This window comes from Bos javanicus, chromosome 23 (assembly GCF_032452875.1).
Source record: "Bos javanicus breed banteng chromosome 23, ARS-OSU_banteng_1.0, whole genome shotgun sequence".
NCBI lineage: Eukaryota > Metazoa > Chordata > Mammalia > Artiodactyla > Bovidae > Bos > Bos javanicus.
This window is the reverse complement of record NC_083890.1, coordinates 30052427-30068105: the sequence shown is the minus strand read 5'-3', so window position 1 is coordinate 30068105 and position 15679 is coordinate 30052427. Positions and strand designations below refer to the sequence as shown.

The 15679-nt window shown below is 38.9% G+C and overlaps 2 protein-coding genes across 4 annotated transcripts in view; one reads left to right on the top strand and one right to left on the bottom strand.

Moving 5' to 3' along the window:
- Positions 1-15679, bottom strand: part of LOC133236550 (olfactory receptor 7C1-like) — a 79277-nt gene that overhangs the window by 51255 nt on the left and 12343 nt on the right. Inside the window, exon 3 of one of the 3 annotated variants that reach the window (XM_061398640.1) lies at positions 14096-14554. The exons of 1 other annotated variant lie outside the window; for it this stretch is intronic. In XM_061398640.1, coding sequence (XP_061254624.1) covers positions 14543-14554 — 12 coding nt within the window. In that variant the 3' untranslated portion in view covers positions 14096-14542. Of the gene's footprint in view, positions 1-14095; positions 14558-15679 lie in introns of those variants that run through there. One more of the 3 variants, XM_061398639.1, reaches the window with a different exon arrangement.
- On the top strand, positions 5978-7229 carry LOC133235929 (olfactory receptor 2J3-like). The gene has a single exon (XM_061397706.1). It carries the CDS (start codon positions 6022-6024, stop codon positions 6946-6948), a length of 927 nt encoding a protein of 308 aa, XP_061253690.1. The 5' UTR covers positions 5978-6021; the 3' UTR covers positions 6949-7229.

Here is a 15679-nt window from a genome sequence, read left to right as displayed (position 1 = left end):
CCAGGGAACACCCACCTTATTTCTCTCTATATGGTTCTGATTCAAAGTTAGAGTTATTATAGATATTTCCTTTCTAAAAGGTTATTCCTTGTATTTTCTAAGGAATTTATTCAACTAATATTTATTTAAAAAGTAACACTAATCATTGGTTTTTCAGGGATTCATACGCACACACTAAAGACATAATGGTAGACTTGACACAAAATAGATAGGGAATTCATTAAATACAGGGGAAGAGTAGTGTCTGTTGAAGATGGTTAGCAAAAATAGCTACCTTTTTCTCTCTCCACACCCTCTGCAATGTGTATGATTAAGTGCACATGCATAAGTGATATGTTAGTGTTTCTCAAGTGTTTCCTCCCTTGAATTTTCGCTGGTCCTGTGACTTGCTTGGCTAATAGAACGTGTGTGGTAGAAGGGATATTGTGCTGGACTTCAGAAGTGTTGCATGCTTCCACTCTCTCCCTTGGATCCCCATGATCTTACCATGCGAACAAGTGTTAGCTAAAAGATAAAGCACTATCTGAAAGGGGGTTCATTTACCTTAGTTAGGAGTCATTCAACTTCTGAATTTATGAACGAGTCCTTACTATTCAGCACCACCGTCAAAAGGCCAGCTGAGATCACAGATGCCTTCTTTCTCAAGAATAGTGTTGTAAGTTTCTTCACACACTCTTATTATTGTGGTAACTTCACATACTCTTATAATTGTAGTAACACTTTGCTGACAATGGTCTGTATAGTCAAAGCTGTGGTTTTTTCAGTAGTCATGTATTGATGTTAGAGTTAGACCATAAAAAAAGAATGAGTGCAGAAGAATTAGTGCTTTTGAATTGAGGTACTGGAGAAGACTCTTAAAGTCCCTTGGACAGCAAGGAGATCGAGCCAGTCAATCCTAAAGGAAATCATCCCTGACTATTCACTGAAAGGACTGATACTGAGGCTCCAATATTTTGGCCACCCAATGCGAAGAGCTGACTCATTGGAAAAGACCCTCATGCTGGGAAAGACTGAGGGCAGGATGAGAAAGGAGCCACAGAGGATGAGATGGCTGGATGGCATCATTGACTCAGTGGAAATGAGTTTGAGAAACCTCCATGAGATAGTGAAGGACTCTGATGCTGGAAAGGTTGAAGGCGGGAGGAGAAGGGGATAACAGAGGATGAGATGGTTGGATGGCATCACCAACTCAATGGACTTGAGTTTGAGTAAACTCTGGGAGTTGGTGATGGCCAGGGAAGCCTGGCATGCTGCAGTCCATGGCGTTGCAAAGAGTCGGACAGGACTGAGCGACTGAACAACAACACATACTCTTATTATTGTGGTACTTCTTAAGTTCCTCTATACAGTTGTTTAAGTTTGCATTAATTTGATTGTGTGTAATAAGAAATCTCATGTTCTTGTATATGAGTTCCACAGGATCTTGGTGGTTCATTTGAAGCATGTCAATTTAGTTAAAAAATGCTCGATTATGAAAAAATTTAAAAATTGAATAACAGAAATGATGGAAAGAAACTGAATCTACTTCAATATACTCCACTTGAAATACTCAGTGCTTTAGAGTATGAAGTTGAGAGGAACGGGAAATGAAATGACCCTCCTAACAAGAAGCAACAATTCTTTGGTCCAGTAATACTAAGGTGATAGAAATGAAGTGCGCTGAGGTTTACTCCATCCAGGTCAGAAGTCTTGTAAAAAATGCTCTGTGAATTTCAGTTCAGTTCTTCTGTGTCCAGGTTACTCACTGGGAGCTTCTTATTGGAGTGGTAGTGAATTTCTACAAAACACTTTTCTGCATAGAGGTCGTGCTGTGCCTCGCAATAGTCTCCACTGCCCTTCAGAAACTTCATAAATGTGTGATGGAGAACACCACAGAACTGAGGAATATGTCTCCTCACTGAGGGCTGTGGCCTAACTATACATCCTGTCCCCAGGTGGTGGTGACACAGGTGGTGGCGGTGGCAGGGCAGGGAGGAGGTGGTTGTCACAGGGTGGTGGTGGAGTTTTTGGCTTTGACAGGGGTGTTGGACTCCATCCTGCAGTGAGCAGCACTGAGAAGCTCATTTTTTGAAATTCTGTTTTCTTTTTGCTGGTCTCATTTGGTGATTTTAAAGTAATCTTTCAAATCCCTTATGTATTTTTCTTTATCACCTAGTCTGCTGTTTGTTTCTTCTGCTGCTGTTGCTAAGTCGCTTCAGTCATGTCCGACTCTGTGCGACCCCATAGACAGCAGCCCACCAGCAGCTCCCCTGTCCCTGGGATTCTCCAGGCAAGAACACTGGAGTGGCTTGCCATTTCCTCCTCCAATGCATGAAAGTGAAAAGTGAAAGTGAAGTCGCTCAGGTTGTCTACTTGAAAGTTATACAGTCGTGTCCAACTCCTAGCGACCCCATGGACTGCAGTCTACCAGGCTCCTCCATCCATGGGATTTTCCAGGCAAGAGTACTGGAGTGGGGTGCCATTGCCTTCTCTGGTTTGTTCCTCCTAGTGTGTTTTAAATTTTAGTTATTGTATGCTACAGTTCAGACTTGTTCTTTCAAAATTTTCTATTTTCTTGGTAAAATTCTTACAGTTTTCATCTTTTCATCCATTTTTCATCTCATGCTTTCCATTTATTCAGTTAGCATTCTTATCACTAATGCTTCCAACGTTTTTGTTGTTGTTCAGTTGCTCAGTCATGTCTGACTCTTTGCAACCCCATGGACGACAGCAAGGCATTGTCCTGTCCTTCACCGTATCCCGGAGCTTGCTCAAACTCATGTCCATTGAGTTGGTGATGCCATACAACCATCTCATCCTCTGTCGTCCCCTTTTCCTCCTGCCTTCAATCGTTCCCAGCATCAGGGTCTTTTCTAATGAGTCGGCTCTTCACATCAGGTGGCCAAAGTATTGGAGCTTCAGCTTCAGCCTCAGTCCTTCCAATGAGTATTCAGTATTCAGGGTTGATTTCCTTTAGGTTTGACTGGTTTGATCTCCTCGCAGTCCAAGGGACTCTCAAGAGTCTTCTCCAAAACCACAGTTCAGAAGCATCAGTTCTTCAGCGCTCAGCCTTCTTTATGGTTCAACTCTCACATCCATACATGACTACCAGAAAAACCTTAGCTTTGACTAGATGGACCTTTGTTGGCAGTAACATCTCGGCTTTTTAATATGCTGTCTAGGTTGGCCATAGCTTTTCTTCCAAGAAGCAAGCATCTTTAATTTCATGGCTGCAGTCACCATCTGCAGTGATTTAGGAGCCCAAGAAAATAAAGCTTGTCACTGTTTCCATTGTTTCCGCATCTATTTGCCATGAAGTGATGGGACTGGATGCCATGATCTTAGTTTTTTGAACGTTAAGTTTTAAGCCAACTTTTTCACTGTCCTCTTTCACTTTCATCAAGAGGCTCTTTAGTTCCTTTTGACTTTCTACCACAAGGGTGATGTCATCTGCATAACTGAGGTTATTCAATTCTTTAGTAAATTGTTTATTTCATCTCATTAGTTTTTTTTTTTTCCCCAGGAGTGTTCTCTTGCTTTTTCAACTGAGAAAAATTACTGTATCTTCTCATTTTGCTTAACTTCCTCTGTTTTTATGAAATTAGGTGAAACAGTTACCACTGGCAATCTTGAAATAGTGTACAGATTTGGCAGTGTCCCTGTACAATTCGTGTGGGTGCAGTGGCTTTTGGGGGAAAGCTGAGTTTGATTTGAATACAAGACAGATATTTCTTCAGAGTGTGCTGGCAGGTACCACCTGGTTAGGAGGTGGGGTTAGAGATGAAGGGGCTAGGGCCAGAGCCAGGTGTGAGCCAAGACATCCTCTCTGCTCAGTTGCTATCACCACCCTATTTAAGGCAAGGGTGGGTCCCATGTTGCTGGAACAGAAGCCCTGAGGGTTGAGTTAGTTGGCTCCATTCCCTTATAGTGTGTGTTCCTCTCCCTTCCAGCACTGGCCCCCTCAGCCCCAGAGGGGAGCAGTGCTGGAGTAAGAGAGGCTGGGGATGTTTATTTGGCGATAGTCAGTGTATTGGGTGTGGTGGTCTGGCTGCCATCAGAGATCTGTTCTGCTCATGATGTGCTGCCTGTGTAAGTGCCCATAATGGCTGCCCCCTCCCTGCTCAGAGGCCATTTGGTTTTTCAGCTGCCTCAGCATTCCACACTCAGCTTTTCCCTCCGTCATGGCAGCCCTCCCTCCAGTGTGCAGCTGTGAGTGTTTGCTCAGCTCAGAGTGGGGCTTGCAGAAGGGCATTCTAGGGAAACCAATCAGCTAACTGGTGGTTTCACTTGGTCCTTTCCACCCTGCTTTGGGAGAAAGCAGGAAACTGTTCTAACCTAGGACAACTCCTTGAAGGGCATTAATTGCTACTTTGGGATTTATACTCCCAGTGGCCTCAGTCAGGGAAAACAAAACACAGTATTCTTTTGTTTCCATAAGGGCTCTGTTTGCTCTAGGAAAAGGGGTCCATTCCCTGACACAGTATATGCTCCAACTAGTTCCTCCTTCCAGATAAAATGAGATCTTTTTGGTAGACTCAGGATCCTTTCTTGTGTTGTAATGGTAATCATAGTTATTTTCAGTCTCTGCTTTCCTGTACTGATGTAGTAGATTAGAATACATGGTGTAGGCAGACATTTATATTGGTGATTTCAAAGAGATCATTGGCCCACAGATAAAGAGGCATGGATTGGGCAGACAAATACAGGGAATCCTCCATAATGTTGTATTTCAAAAATAGAGAAGAGATATTTCATTCTACAGCCTATGAAAGCAACCTTTGATGAGGTCTTTATTTTCCTTTCTTACTGTAAGTAGAAATTTAATCCTAAATTTCCTACCAGTTTTCTACTTACATCAATTTTTAAATTAAAAAAAAATTTTTGGTCTCATATCTTATTTTTAACTTCTATAAGAATACTGAACGATGGGTCATGCATGAGATAAATATATCTCAGAGCTGCTACTCTTTAAAATTAATGTATTATGTTATTCATGCAACTGTGTAAGGAAGAAGAAAATTATATCTGCATCAGAAGAAGCAACAAAAGCATCTGGGTTTATATTTCTCATGATATACTGTCTCATTCTAAAGAAACATTTAAAAATCTGAAATTTTCCTGCTGCTGCTGCTGCTGCTAAGTCGCTTCAGTCGTGTCCTACTCTGTGCGACCCCATAGATGGCAGCCCACGAGGCTCCCCCGTCCCTGGGATTCTCCAGGCAAGAACAGGAGTGGCTTGCCATTTCCTCCTCCAATGCATGAAAGTGAAAAGTGAAAGTGAAGTCGCTCAGTCCTGTCCGACTCTTAGCGACCCCATGGACTGCAGCCTACCAGGCTCCTCCATCCATGGGATTTTCCAGGCAAGAGTACTGGAGTGGGGTGCCATTGCCTTCCTATTACCCCTCAAATGGCAGTGATCTCTAAGTGATGTATCTTTGTAATTCACTCTTGGACCATTGCTATATTTTGATTCAGCCACAGTTAAGTTCATCATCCAGGGGACGCAACCACACCCTCTTTGAGGAGGTCTGAACTGTAGCCTTGAGCAGGAAGTGCCTCTTTCCAAGCTTGTCCTTTCTTGGATACTGTCCCTTGGGCCAAGACATTATTTAGAGTTCTAACAACATTAAAAAAAAAATAGTTCCTCTCCTTTTATAGCTTAATAATTCTTTATAATAAATCTTATGTTTAATTACAAAAAGTTTCTTTTAGGCAATTTGCTATCTGATTATCATCCATGGTTTCTGAGCTGTAGACAGTAGTCTAGCGTAACAATTAGTTAAAGACTAAGAGTTTTAAAGCCTAAATCAGACTTACAAGTGTGAGGCTAACTGTTTTTAATGTGCCTGTTGAAATTCAAGTATTTGTCTACTGCTAACATCTTTTTCAGGAGTTGTACTTATAAAATACAAGCAATTAAAAGACCCCAAAAGAGGTAACTACAGGTGGCTCCAATGTGCTTTTTTTTTTTTTTGCTTTTGCAGTATTTCTTTAAATTTCTAGGGTATATATATGGTACTTGCCTCAGATAACAAGTAATGAATGACCACGAGAAAAATGAATGCAACCTCTGAAGCCTACTTTGTTCTACTGGGGTTTTCTAATTGGCCTCATCTGGAAGTAGTTCTCTTTGTGGTTGTCTTGGTGTTCTACTTGATGACATTGACAGGCAACCTGTTCATCATTATCTTGTCATACTTGGATTCCCATCTCCACACTCCTATGTATTTTTTCCTCTCAAATCTCTCTTTTCTGGATCTCTGCTATACCACCAGCTTCATCCCTCAGTTGCTGGTCAACCTCTGGGGTCCAGGAAAAACCATCTCTTACACTGGTTGCATGATTCAGCTTTATTTTGTCCTCGCACTGGGATGCACAGAATGTGTGCTTCTGATGGTGATGTCCTATGACCGTTATGCAGCTGTGTGTAGACCCCTGCACTACTCTATCCTCATGCACCCTCGTTTCTGCCATCTGTTGGCTGTGGCTTCTTGGGTAAGTGGCTTTACCAACTCAGCACTTCATTCTTTCTTTACATTTTTGGTACCCCTGTGTGGACATCGCCAAGTGGACCATTTCTTCTGTGAAGTTCCAGCACTGCTTCGACTGTCATGCATTGATACCCGTGCTAATGAGCTAACTCTCATGGTTACAAGCTCCATTTTTGTTCTCATACCTCTCATCCTCATTCTCAGCTCCTATGGTGCCATTGCCTGGGCAGTGCTGAGGATGCAGTCAACAACTGGACTCCAGAAAGTCTTTGGGACGTGTGGAGCCCATCTTATGGTCGTATCCCTCTTTTTCATTCCAGTCATGTGCATATACCTCCAGCCACCATCAGGAAATTCTCAAGATCAGGGCAAGTTCATTGCCCTCTTCTATACTGTTGTCACACCTAGCCTCAACCCTCTAATCTACACCCTCAGAAACAGAGATGTAAGAGGGGCCGTAAAGAGACTAGTGGGGTGAGGATGGTCTGTTTATACTGGTGACATGAATGGTAAAATGGAATATCTCTTCACCAATGGTTTTTCCAGTCATCCACTCATCAATCTTTCATTCACTCAATTAGCACTTAATGAAGGTGTACACTCACAAGGTCACAAAGTTCGTGGTAATAGATATGAATTAGACACAGTCTGTCTTAATACTAATCATTCTTTAGTGGTGATAACAGCCATGTAAAAATGGATCAAACATGAATATTCAGGTTTTAGTGCACAAACATAATAAAAGTATAATTTTCTTAATTGAAAATGAAGTATAGAATTTATTATAAAAATTGACAAAATTCAGGTATAATTCCTTAAAAAAAACCTAGAATATATTGTTTAATTTCTTGCTTTGTAGGCAGAATTTGTTATTCAATTTGTCTTCCATCTTTGGTCTAACGAAAGACATTTTGAAAAACTTTACATGTTTTCTCCAACATTGTTATTCTTTTTTTGAATGCTAGTTAATATTGAGAGGAATTTTGGTCTGTATTCTATAATGTCCCATTATCATTAGTAACAAAGTGACTTGCATGAGTCGTAACAAGAAGTGCTCTCAGTAATGCAGCGGAAGTAAGCGTCTCATATTTCTCTCTTTTTCAAGTTAGTGAGAAGTGTAAAGGAAGGGAAAATAAGTTTAAAGCTGTGCTATATAGCTCATAAAGTAATGGTCATCGTAGGCTAGGTATTGTTAAGTGAAATAAGTGCTTGTAGCACCTGCGTAATCCAAGAAGCAGTAAACAGTATCTAAAGCGACCAAGTGCTAGGCTCTGAAAAGTGTATTGATGAATCCAATGGGTATTTGAAGGAATTACTTGAAAATATATTGGAAAAATTTTATGATAAAAGCTATATGAAAATGGTAGTTTTTTCTTTTCTAAGCTCGATCTGATTTGAATATTTGTGGTTAGAAAGTTCATATGAAAATTAGCATGTATTTTTCAAATAAATAAATAAATGCACTTTGAATTAAAGTAATAGTGTTGTTTCCTATATTATTAATACCATCTCCATCTGAAGTAAATGTACTATGTATATAACATTTTAAACTGCACCATATTGAGATTATTGAGATAAAAAATGGAATAAGGAATAAAGTAAAATCTTGGCAACACCTGAGTTTTGTATGGTTCTTAAATGTCTGTTTTAGTTTTGGGGGCCTCTAAATTTTAGATATGATTGATTCAAGCCCTTTTCCCTAAATTATTAAAAAGAAAAATGTCCCACATCTTTGTCTCAACTTCTCGTGTGGCTCTCATGTACGTTGATTCTGATGTCTGTGTCTTTGCCTTTGTATGTCTGTGAGTTGTTTACTCTAACTAGCAATAAACAATAATATGGGGTATATACATTTGTCCTTAAGCTACTTTCCAAGAAATGAAGAATCAAGAATCATATCTATAAAAGAACTTTTAGTAAATAATTGGGGCCACACAAAAGAACAATCACAGAGCAAAAATCTTTTAAGAACTTACAAGATATAGTTTAGTTCTTTGAACCACCTTGTACTTATGGAATTCTTATTGTTTGTTATACCTCATACAGTACCAGAGTATCTCACTATCTAACTTGAAAAAGCTTTGAAATTTCCCATTTCTTCTTTTCCTTTTATGCTTGAAAAACACAGAAATATCTTTTTGTATGTGTAGACTATTTTTCTTGAAATGTATAAATTTAGTGTTTATGGTTTTGAATCCTAGCCATGTTACTGCAATATTTATTTGTAATCTAAAATAAAGATTACTTTCAAAAAATTCTCCCAAAGATCACCACAGATACTATTGTTTATATTGCTTGTATTTTCATACTTCTTACATGAAACTTTTTTTATCAGAGGCAGGATATAAGTATGTTTTTTTCTCACTTTCTAGATGAGAAAACTGAAGAGAAGAAGATATGAGACTTACCTAAACTTAAGTAACTTGTATATGACAAATCAGGTAACGACAATAGATTTTTACCTGAGTTCCCTTGTTATGGTCAACAACAACTAGGAGATCTGAGACTCTATCATTGCCAACCCTAAACCTCCAACCAATATTTGGTAAATTGACATTTAAACAGCACACATGAATTTGAGTCACAGGCAACTTTACTGAAGAACTGATGATGAAAGCATTTTCTCAGCTAAGAATGGAAGCTAAATGCACTGAAGGATCATCTTCTTTTATCTTAGTAAAATTTTCCTCCTCTTCAGGACAATATCTCCCAATCTTTGCCCACTTCTCATACTGATTCCTGTGCAGCATATTCCCTAAACACATGCTCAATTGTTTGTTCTTAGTGTATCTCAGCAGTGCAGGATTATTGGCACAAATATGCCATCAGATAGTTACAGAAACTAGCTCTGGCTTCCAGTTCAGATTCACTCATTCTCTACTATTTTATTAGCCTCATTGCCATACATTGTATTCTTTTTACAAATATGAAGCTGAAAGGTCACTGGTTATCATATGCTATGACAGCATCAAGTGATTTCAAGCATAATAATTTCAAATACAAATACACCATATTCGAATTACAATTCAACAACAGTAAAACTTCCAGAAAAGAAAATAGTGCAGATTTAGACCTCCATGAGATTTCATAGTGTTAATGTTTCACCACGGGTGCTTTGCCATTCTGTCTATAATTATATAATATTAATTTAAATATTTTTCTGAAATAGTATATATGCTGACCCATCCCTAACTGTTCCTGAGAGTATTTCCTAAAGTGAAGAGCTAATTCAGGATAACAAATTAGATTTAGGTGTTATGTCTCTTAGTGTCCTTTAATCTAAAACCATTTTTCAGTTTTTCTTTGCCTTTAATAGCTAAATATTTCTGAAGAGTATAGGCCATTTATTTTATACAATGTTTTTCAATTTATAGTTGCCTAGTGTTTATGCAGAATTAGAATTTTCCTTTTTGACAATGAGACTCCACAAAACTGATATTGTGTCACCTGAGCTGCATCTTATTAGAAGGAACCTGGTATTTACTTATTCTATTACTGATGATATGAGCTGTGAACACTTGGATAACATGGTGTCTTTTAGGCTTCTCTACTATAAAGTTACTATGTTTATTTGGTAGTTCACAAGAACCTGGTGGGGAGAAGGTCGAAATTAGGCGGAATTCCAATTTCCTTTAATTTTCATCCATAATTTTTATGTATTTATATTTTTATTTTTCCTCCAGCTTTATTGAGGCATCATTGACATACAATATGTTCAAGTTCAAGGTGTACATTGTGATGATTTATACATGTACATATTGCAGATATTTACCAAAAAATAGTTAACCCATCTGTTCTCCCATTTATTATACATTTTTTTTTGTAGTGAGAATATTTAAGATCTACTCTTTTAGTAAATTTGAAGTATATAACACAGTAGGTGGTGCTAGTGGTAAAGAACCTGCCTGGCAATGCAGGAGACTTAAGAGACTAGTGTTTGATTACTGGATGGAGAAGATCCCCTGGAGGAGGGCATGGTTGCCCACTCCAGTTTTCTTGCCTGGAGAATTCCACGGACAGAGGAGCATGGTGGGCTACAGTCCCTGGACTTGCAAAGACTGAAGCGACTTAACACGCACATATTGTTATAGTCACCAGTGTAAATTAGATCTCCAGAAAGTATTTTAGTGCTGAGAATTTGTACTCTATAACCAACATTTTCTGTTCTCCCAAGCAGCCCCTAGTAACCATTCTTTTACTAGCTATTTCTTTGTTTGCCTTTTATTTATTTTTAAATTTCACATAAAAGTGAGAACATACTTGTTTTTGTCTTTCTAATTTATTTTACTTAGCATAACACCCTCAAGTTTCATCTATATTTTTGCACAAGGCAAGATTTTCTTCTTTCTCAAGGTTGAAGGATATTTCACTGTATGTAAGCTATTCTTTATCCATTCATCTTTTGATAGATTCTTAACTATTGTGAATAAAGCTGCTCTCTCTGTTTTTCTGTGCTAATCTTGCTAAAGGTTTGTCAGGTTCATCTTTCAAATAAACCAACTCTTAGTTTTGTTGGTCTTTTCTGTTGTTTTTCTTGTATCTCTATCATTTATTTCTGCTCTTTGTTATTTTCTTTCTTGTTTCTAACTTTGGGCTTTGTTTCTTTTTCTAGTTACTTGAGATAAAGATAGATTGCTTTTTGTAATTTTTTCTTTTTATCTTTATAAACTTGCCTATTAGAATTGCTTTTGCTGCATCTTGCAAGTTTTGGTATTTTGTATTTCCATCTTCATTTGTCTTAAGATATTTTTGGTCCCCCCCCCCCATTTTTTTGACCAATGGTTGTTCAGGAGTATGTTGTTTAGTTTCCATTAGTTTGTAATTTTCCAATTGTCATCCTGTAATTGACATCTAATTTCTTATGTTTCTGGTAAGAAAAGATACTTGATATGAATTCAGTCTTCTTACATTAGCTAAGGCTTGTTTTGCAACTTAACATACGTTCTATGCTGAAGAATAATCTGTGTCCACTTGAAAAGAATGTGTGCACTGCTGCTGTTGGATGAAAATTTAATCTACCAACTGTCTAACAAAGAATTCAAATAATCCTTTAAAAAATTCAGTGAAGTACAAGAAAACAGAAGTATACAACTAAATAAAATTAGGAAAATATTATATGAACAAAATAAAGTTCAACAAAAAATGGTATGGAATTGGATATTAATAATAGGATGAGAATTTAGAAGTTGGCATTTCTTTACAGTATGTATTGTGTTTGGTGGTATCATACCTTCTTGATTACTCATGATGTTTGTGGTCTTGCCTTGGTATCTGTGCATCTGAGGATGTAGGTTCCTGTACTAGTCTTTATAAATCTGCTTTGGCAGGCAAAGGCCTCTACCAGTCAGTTTGTCTAGGGAGTCTATGTGTGCATTCTGGTGGCATCCATGGTCAACTGCTGCTGGAGTATTTTGGTGACCTGGTGCTGGGGTGCAACAAAAGCCTGAAATAGGAGTCAACCTGGTACTGGGGCCCTACAATATCATGAGTTAACAAGTGCTCTCTAGACCCTGGTTTGTGGTCACTGATTGGAAGCCTAAGACCAGAGGAGATATCCTGGACTGTGGGAGTTGGCCAGGGCAGAAATATGCCAGAAGCCTGGGTGTGCTGGCCTGCTGGGAGCCTGTTACTTAGGAGATGCCCATGGTTGTGGGAGCTGGTCAGAAACTTGATGCCATGGGTGTTGGTTGGTGTCCTGCTTGATTGGGAGCCTGGGTTCACAGGATCTCTTTATTTATTTATTTTTTTATCAATAAAAGGTTTATTTTCTTCTAATCTTATAAATATTAGGCTCTTCTTTACAACAGATTTCATAATAGGCAGCACCCAGAAGACAATGTTGGTATAAGTTGTTTTGGAACATCAACTTATATGCCATTCTTTCAATGCTGGAACAGCCACTGTTTCTTTTATGTTACCTTAGAAGTTTATTATCTAACCCCCTGCTGCTGCTAAGTCGCTTTAGTCATGTCCAACTCTGCGCAACCCCATAGACAGCAGCCCACCAGGCCCCGCCGTCCCTGGGATTCTCCAGGCAAGAACACTGGAGTGGGTTGCCATTTCTTCCTCCAATGCATGAAAGTGAAAAGTGAAAGTGAAGTCACTCAATCGCGTCCGACTCTTATCGACCCCATAGACTACAGCCCACCAGGCTCCTCTCTCCATGGGATTTTCCAGGCAAGAGTACTTGAGTGGGGTGCCATTGCCTTCTCCCACACAGGATCTCTTTAGAATCTTGGAGCAAATGAAGCTTCCTCTAGCCAAGGGAAACTTCTGGGGCCACCGAGTTACTTGTGACTACTGGAAGTGACTAGCACTCAGGTGGTCAGGAAGCTTAGGTTTGCAGGGCCCTCTGAGAGCCTGAAGCCATCACCCACTGGTCTTATTATCAAGCACCCTTTATTAATTCTTCCAAGAAACAGTGATTGTTATTTTGCACAAAATGGTGATTTTTAGAGTTCATTTATTCTTGTGCAGAAAAGGGAACATTTGTGTACTGTTGCAGAGATTGTAAATTGATGCAGTCACTATGGAAAACAGAATGTGGAGGTTCCTCACAAAATGAAAAATAGAAGTACCATCAGTTCAGTTCAGTCCAGTCCCTCAGTCCTGTCTGACTCTTTGCAACCCCATGGATTGCAGCACAACAGGCATCCTTGTCCATCATCAACCCCCGGAGCTTGCTCAAACTCATGTCCATCGAGTCGATGATGCCATCCAACCATCTCATCCTCTGTCATCGCCTTCTCCTCCTGCCTTCAATCTTTCCCAGCATCAAGGTCTTTCCCAATGAGTCAGTTCTTCGAATCAGGTGGCCAAAGTATTGGAGCTTCAGCTTCAGCCTCAGTCCCTCCAATGAATATTCAGTATTCAGGGTTGATTTCCTTTAGGTTTGACTGGTTTGATCTCCTCGCAGTCCAAGGGACTCTCAAGAGTCTTCTCCAACACCACAGTTCAGAAGCATCAGTTCTTCAGTGCTCAGCCTTCTTTATGGTCCAACTCTCACATCCATACATGACTAATGGAAAAACCATAACCTTTGACTAGACGGACCTTTGCTGGCAAAGAACTACCATATGATCCAGCAATTTCTCTTTTGGGTATTTACCAGAAGAAGACAAAACCACTAATTTGAAAGAATATAAGCACACCAAAGTTCATTGTGGCATTACTAATAGCCAAGATATGGAATCAATCTAAGTGTTCATCAATAGAGGAATAAAGAAGACATATATATACATTGGGCTTCCCAGGTGGCTCCGTGGTAAAGAACCCACCTGTCAATGCAAGAGATGGAAGAGATGTGAGTTTGATCCCTGGATCGGGAAGATCCCCTGGAGTAGGACATGGCAACCCACTCCGATATTTCTTGCCTGGAAAATTACATAGACAGAGGAACCTGGGGGACTACAGTCCATGGGATCACAAAGAGTCAGAAAAGACTGAGTGACTGAGCATGCATGCATGCTCAGTAATGGAATATTACTCAGCCATAAAGAGGTATGAAATCTGCCATTTACTTCAACATGAATAGATCTATAAGATATTATGCTAAGTGAAATAATAAAGAGAAAGACAAATATCATATAATCTCACTTATGTATAGAATATAAAAAATAAAGCAAGCAAGCAAATAAAACAAAACAAACACTCATAGATACAGAGAACAAGTAGATGGTTTCCAGAGGGGGTATAAAATATGAAATGGGATTAATACATACAAACTTTTTTTTTGGTTTTATTTATTTATTATTATTATTATTATTTTTACTTTATAATATTGTATTGGTTTTGCTATACAAACTTTCATTTAGAAAATAAGTAAGTCTTAGGAATGTAGTATACAACATAAGGAATATTGTCAGTTCCCCATTATACTGCATGGGGACAGATGGCTACTAGACTTATTGTGGTGATCATTTCATGGTGCCTGCAAATGCCAAATCACTACATAGTACACCCGAAATGAACATAATTGTTCAGTTGCTCAGTTGTGTCCAACTGTTTGCGATCCCATGGACTGCAGCATGCCAGGCTTCCCAGTTCCCACCGTTCCCCTGAGTTGCTCAAACTCATGTCCATATCTGCTATATTTCAATAAAAAAGAAAAAGTTACATTATTTCTTGTACATTTATTACTTAATTTGGTATGTAAATAATGCCTTGTTGTTCTTTTTTCTCAAATTGTTCACATCCCAATCCCTGGAACCCGTGATTATACATTGTCTTTCACAGTATAAGAATTTTTACAGATAAAAATAAATCAAGGAAATTGAGATGGGGAGATTAACCTGAATTACCCAAGTGGGCCCATATAATTACAAAGGTTCTTATAAGAGGAGGCAGGAGTTAGGGAGGAGACAGGATATTATGCTTCTGACTTTAAAGATGGAGAAAAGGATTATCGGTGGCCTCTAGAAGTTGGAAAAGACCAGTAAATAGATTCTCTCCTAATGTCTGCAGAAGGACACAGCCCTGTTGACCTATTTTAGCCTCCTCATCTCCAGAACTCTAAGGTACTAAACATTTGTGTTATTTTAAGCCATTAAGTATATGGCAATATGTCATAGCAATGATGGGAAACTAGCACAGTTGTCATTCTACTGGAAGGAAAAGTTTTTTTTACCATATATGTTTATATATACTGTATCATATATCATTTTTAATAAGATGATCTTGACTAGTCTCAGATTTTCCTTTGGGATAGAAAGACTAATTTACCTGTTTTGGTCATATGACCACTCCTGTTACCACAGAGGTGAAGTTTCCTAATGAGCAGTTCACCAGAAATGCATGGAGTGGACCAAATCAAGAGTAAAGAGTGTCTTGATGAAGGTGAAAGAGGAGAGTGAAAAAGCTGGCTTAAAACTCAACATTCAGAAAACAAAGATCATGACATCTGGTCCCATCAGTTCATGGCAAATAGATGAGGAAACAAAGGAAACAGTGAGAGACTTAATTTTCTTGGGCTCCAAAATCACTGCAGATGGTGACTGCAACCATGAAATTAAAAGACGCTTGCTCCTTGGAAGAAAAGCTATGACAAACCAAGACAGCATATGAAAAAGCAGAGACATTACTTTGCCAACAAAGGTCCATTAGTCAAAGCTATGGTTTTTCCAGTAGTCGTGTAAGGATGTGATATTTGGACCATAAAGAAGGCTGAACTTGTAAGACTTGGTGCTTTTGAACTGTGGTGTTGGAGAAGA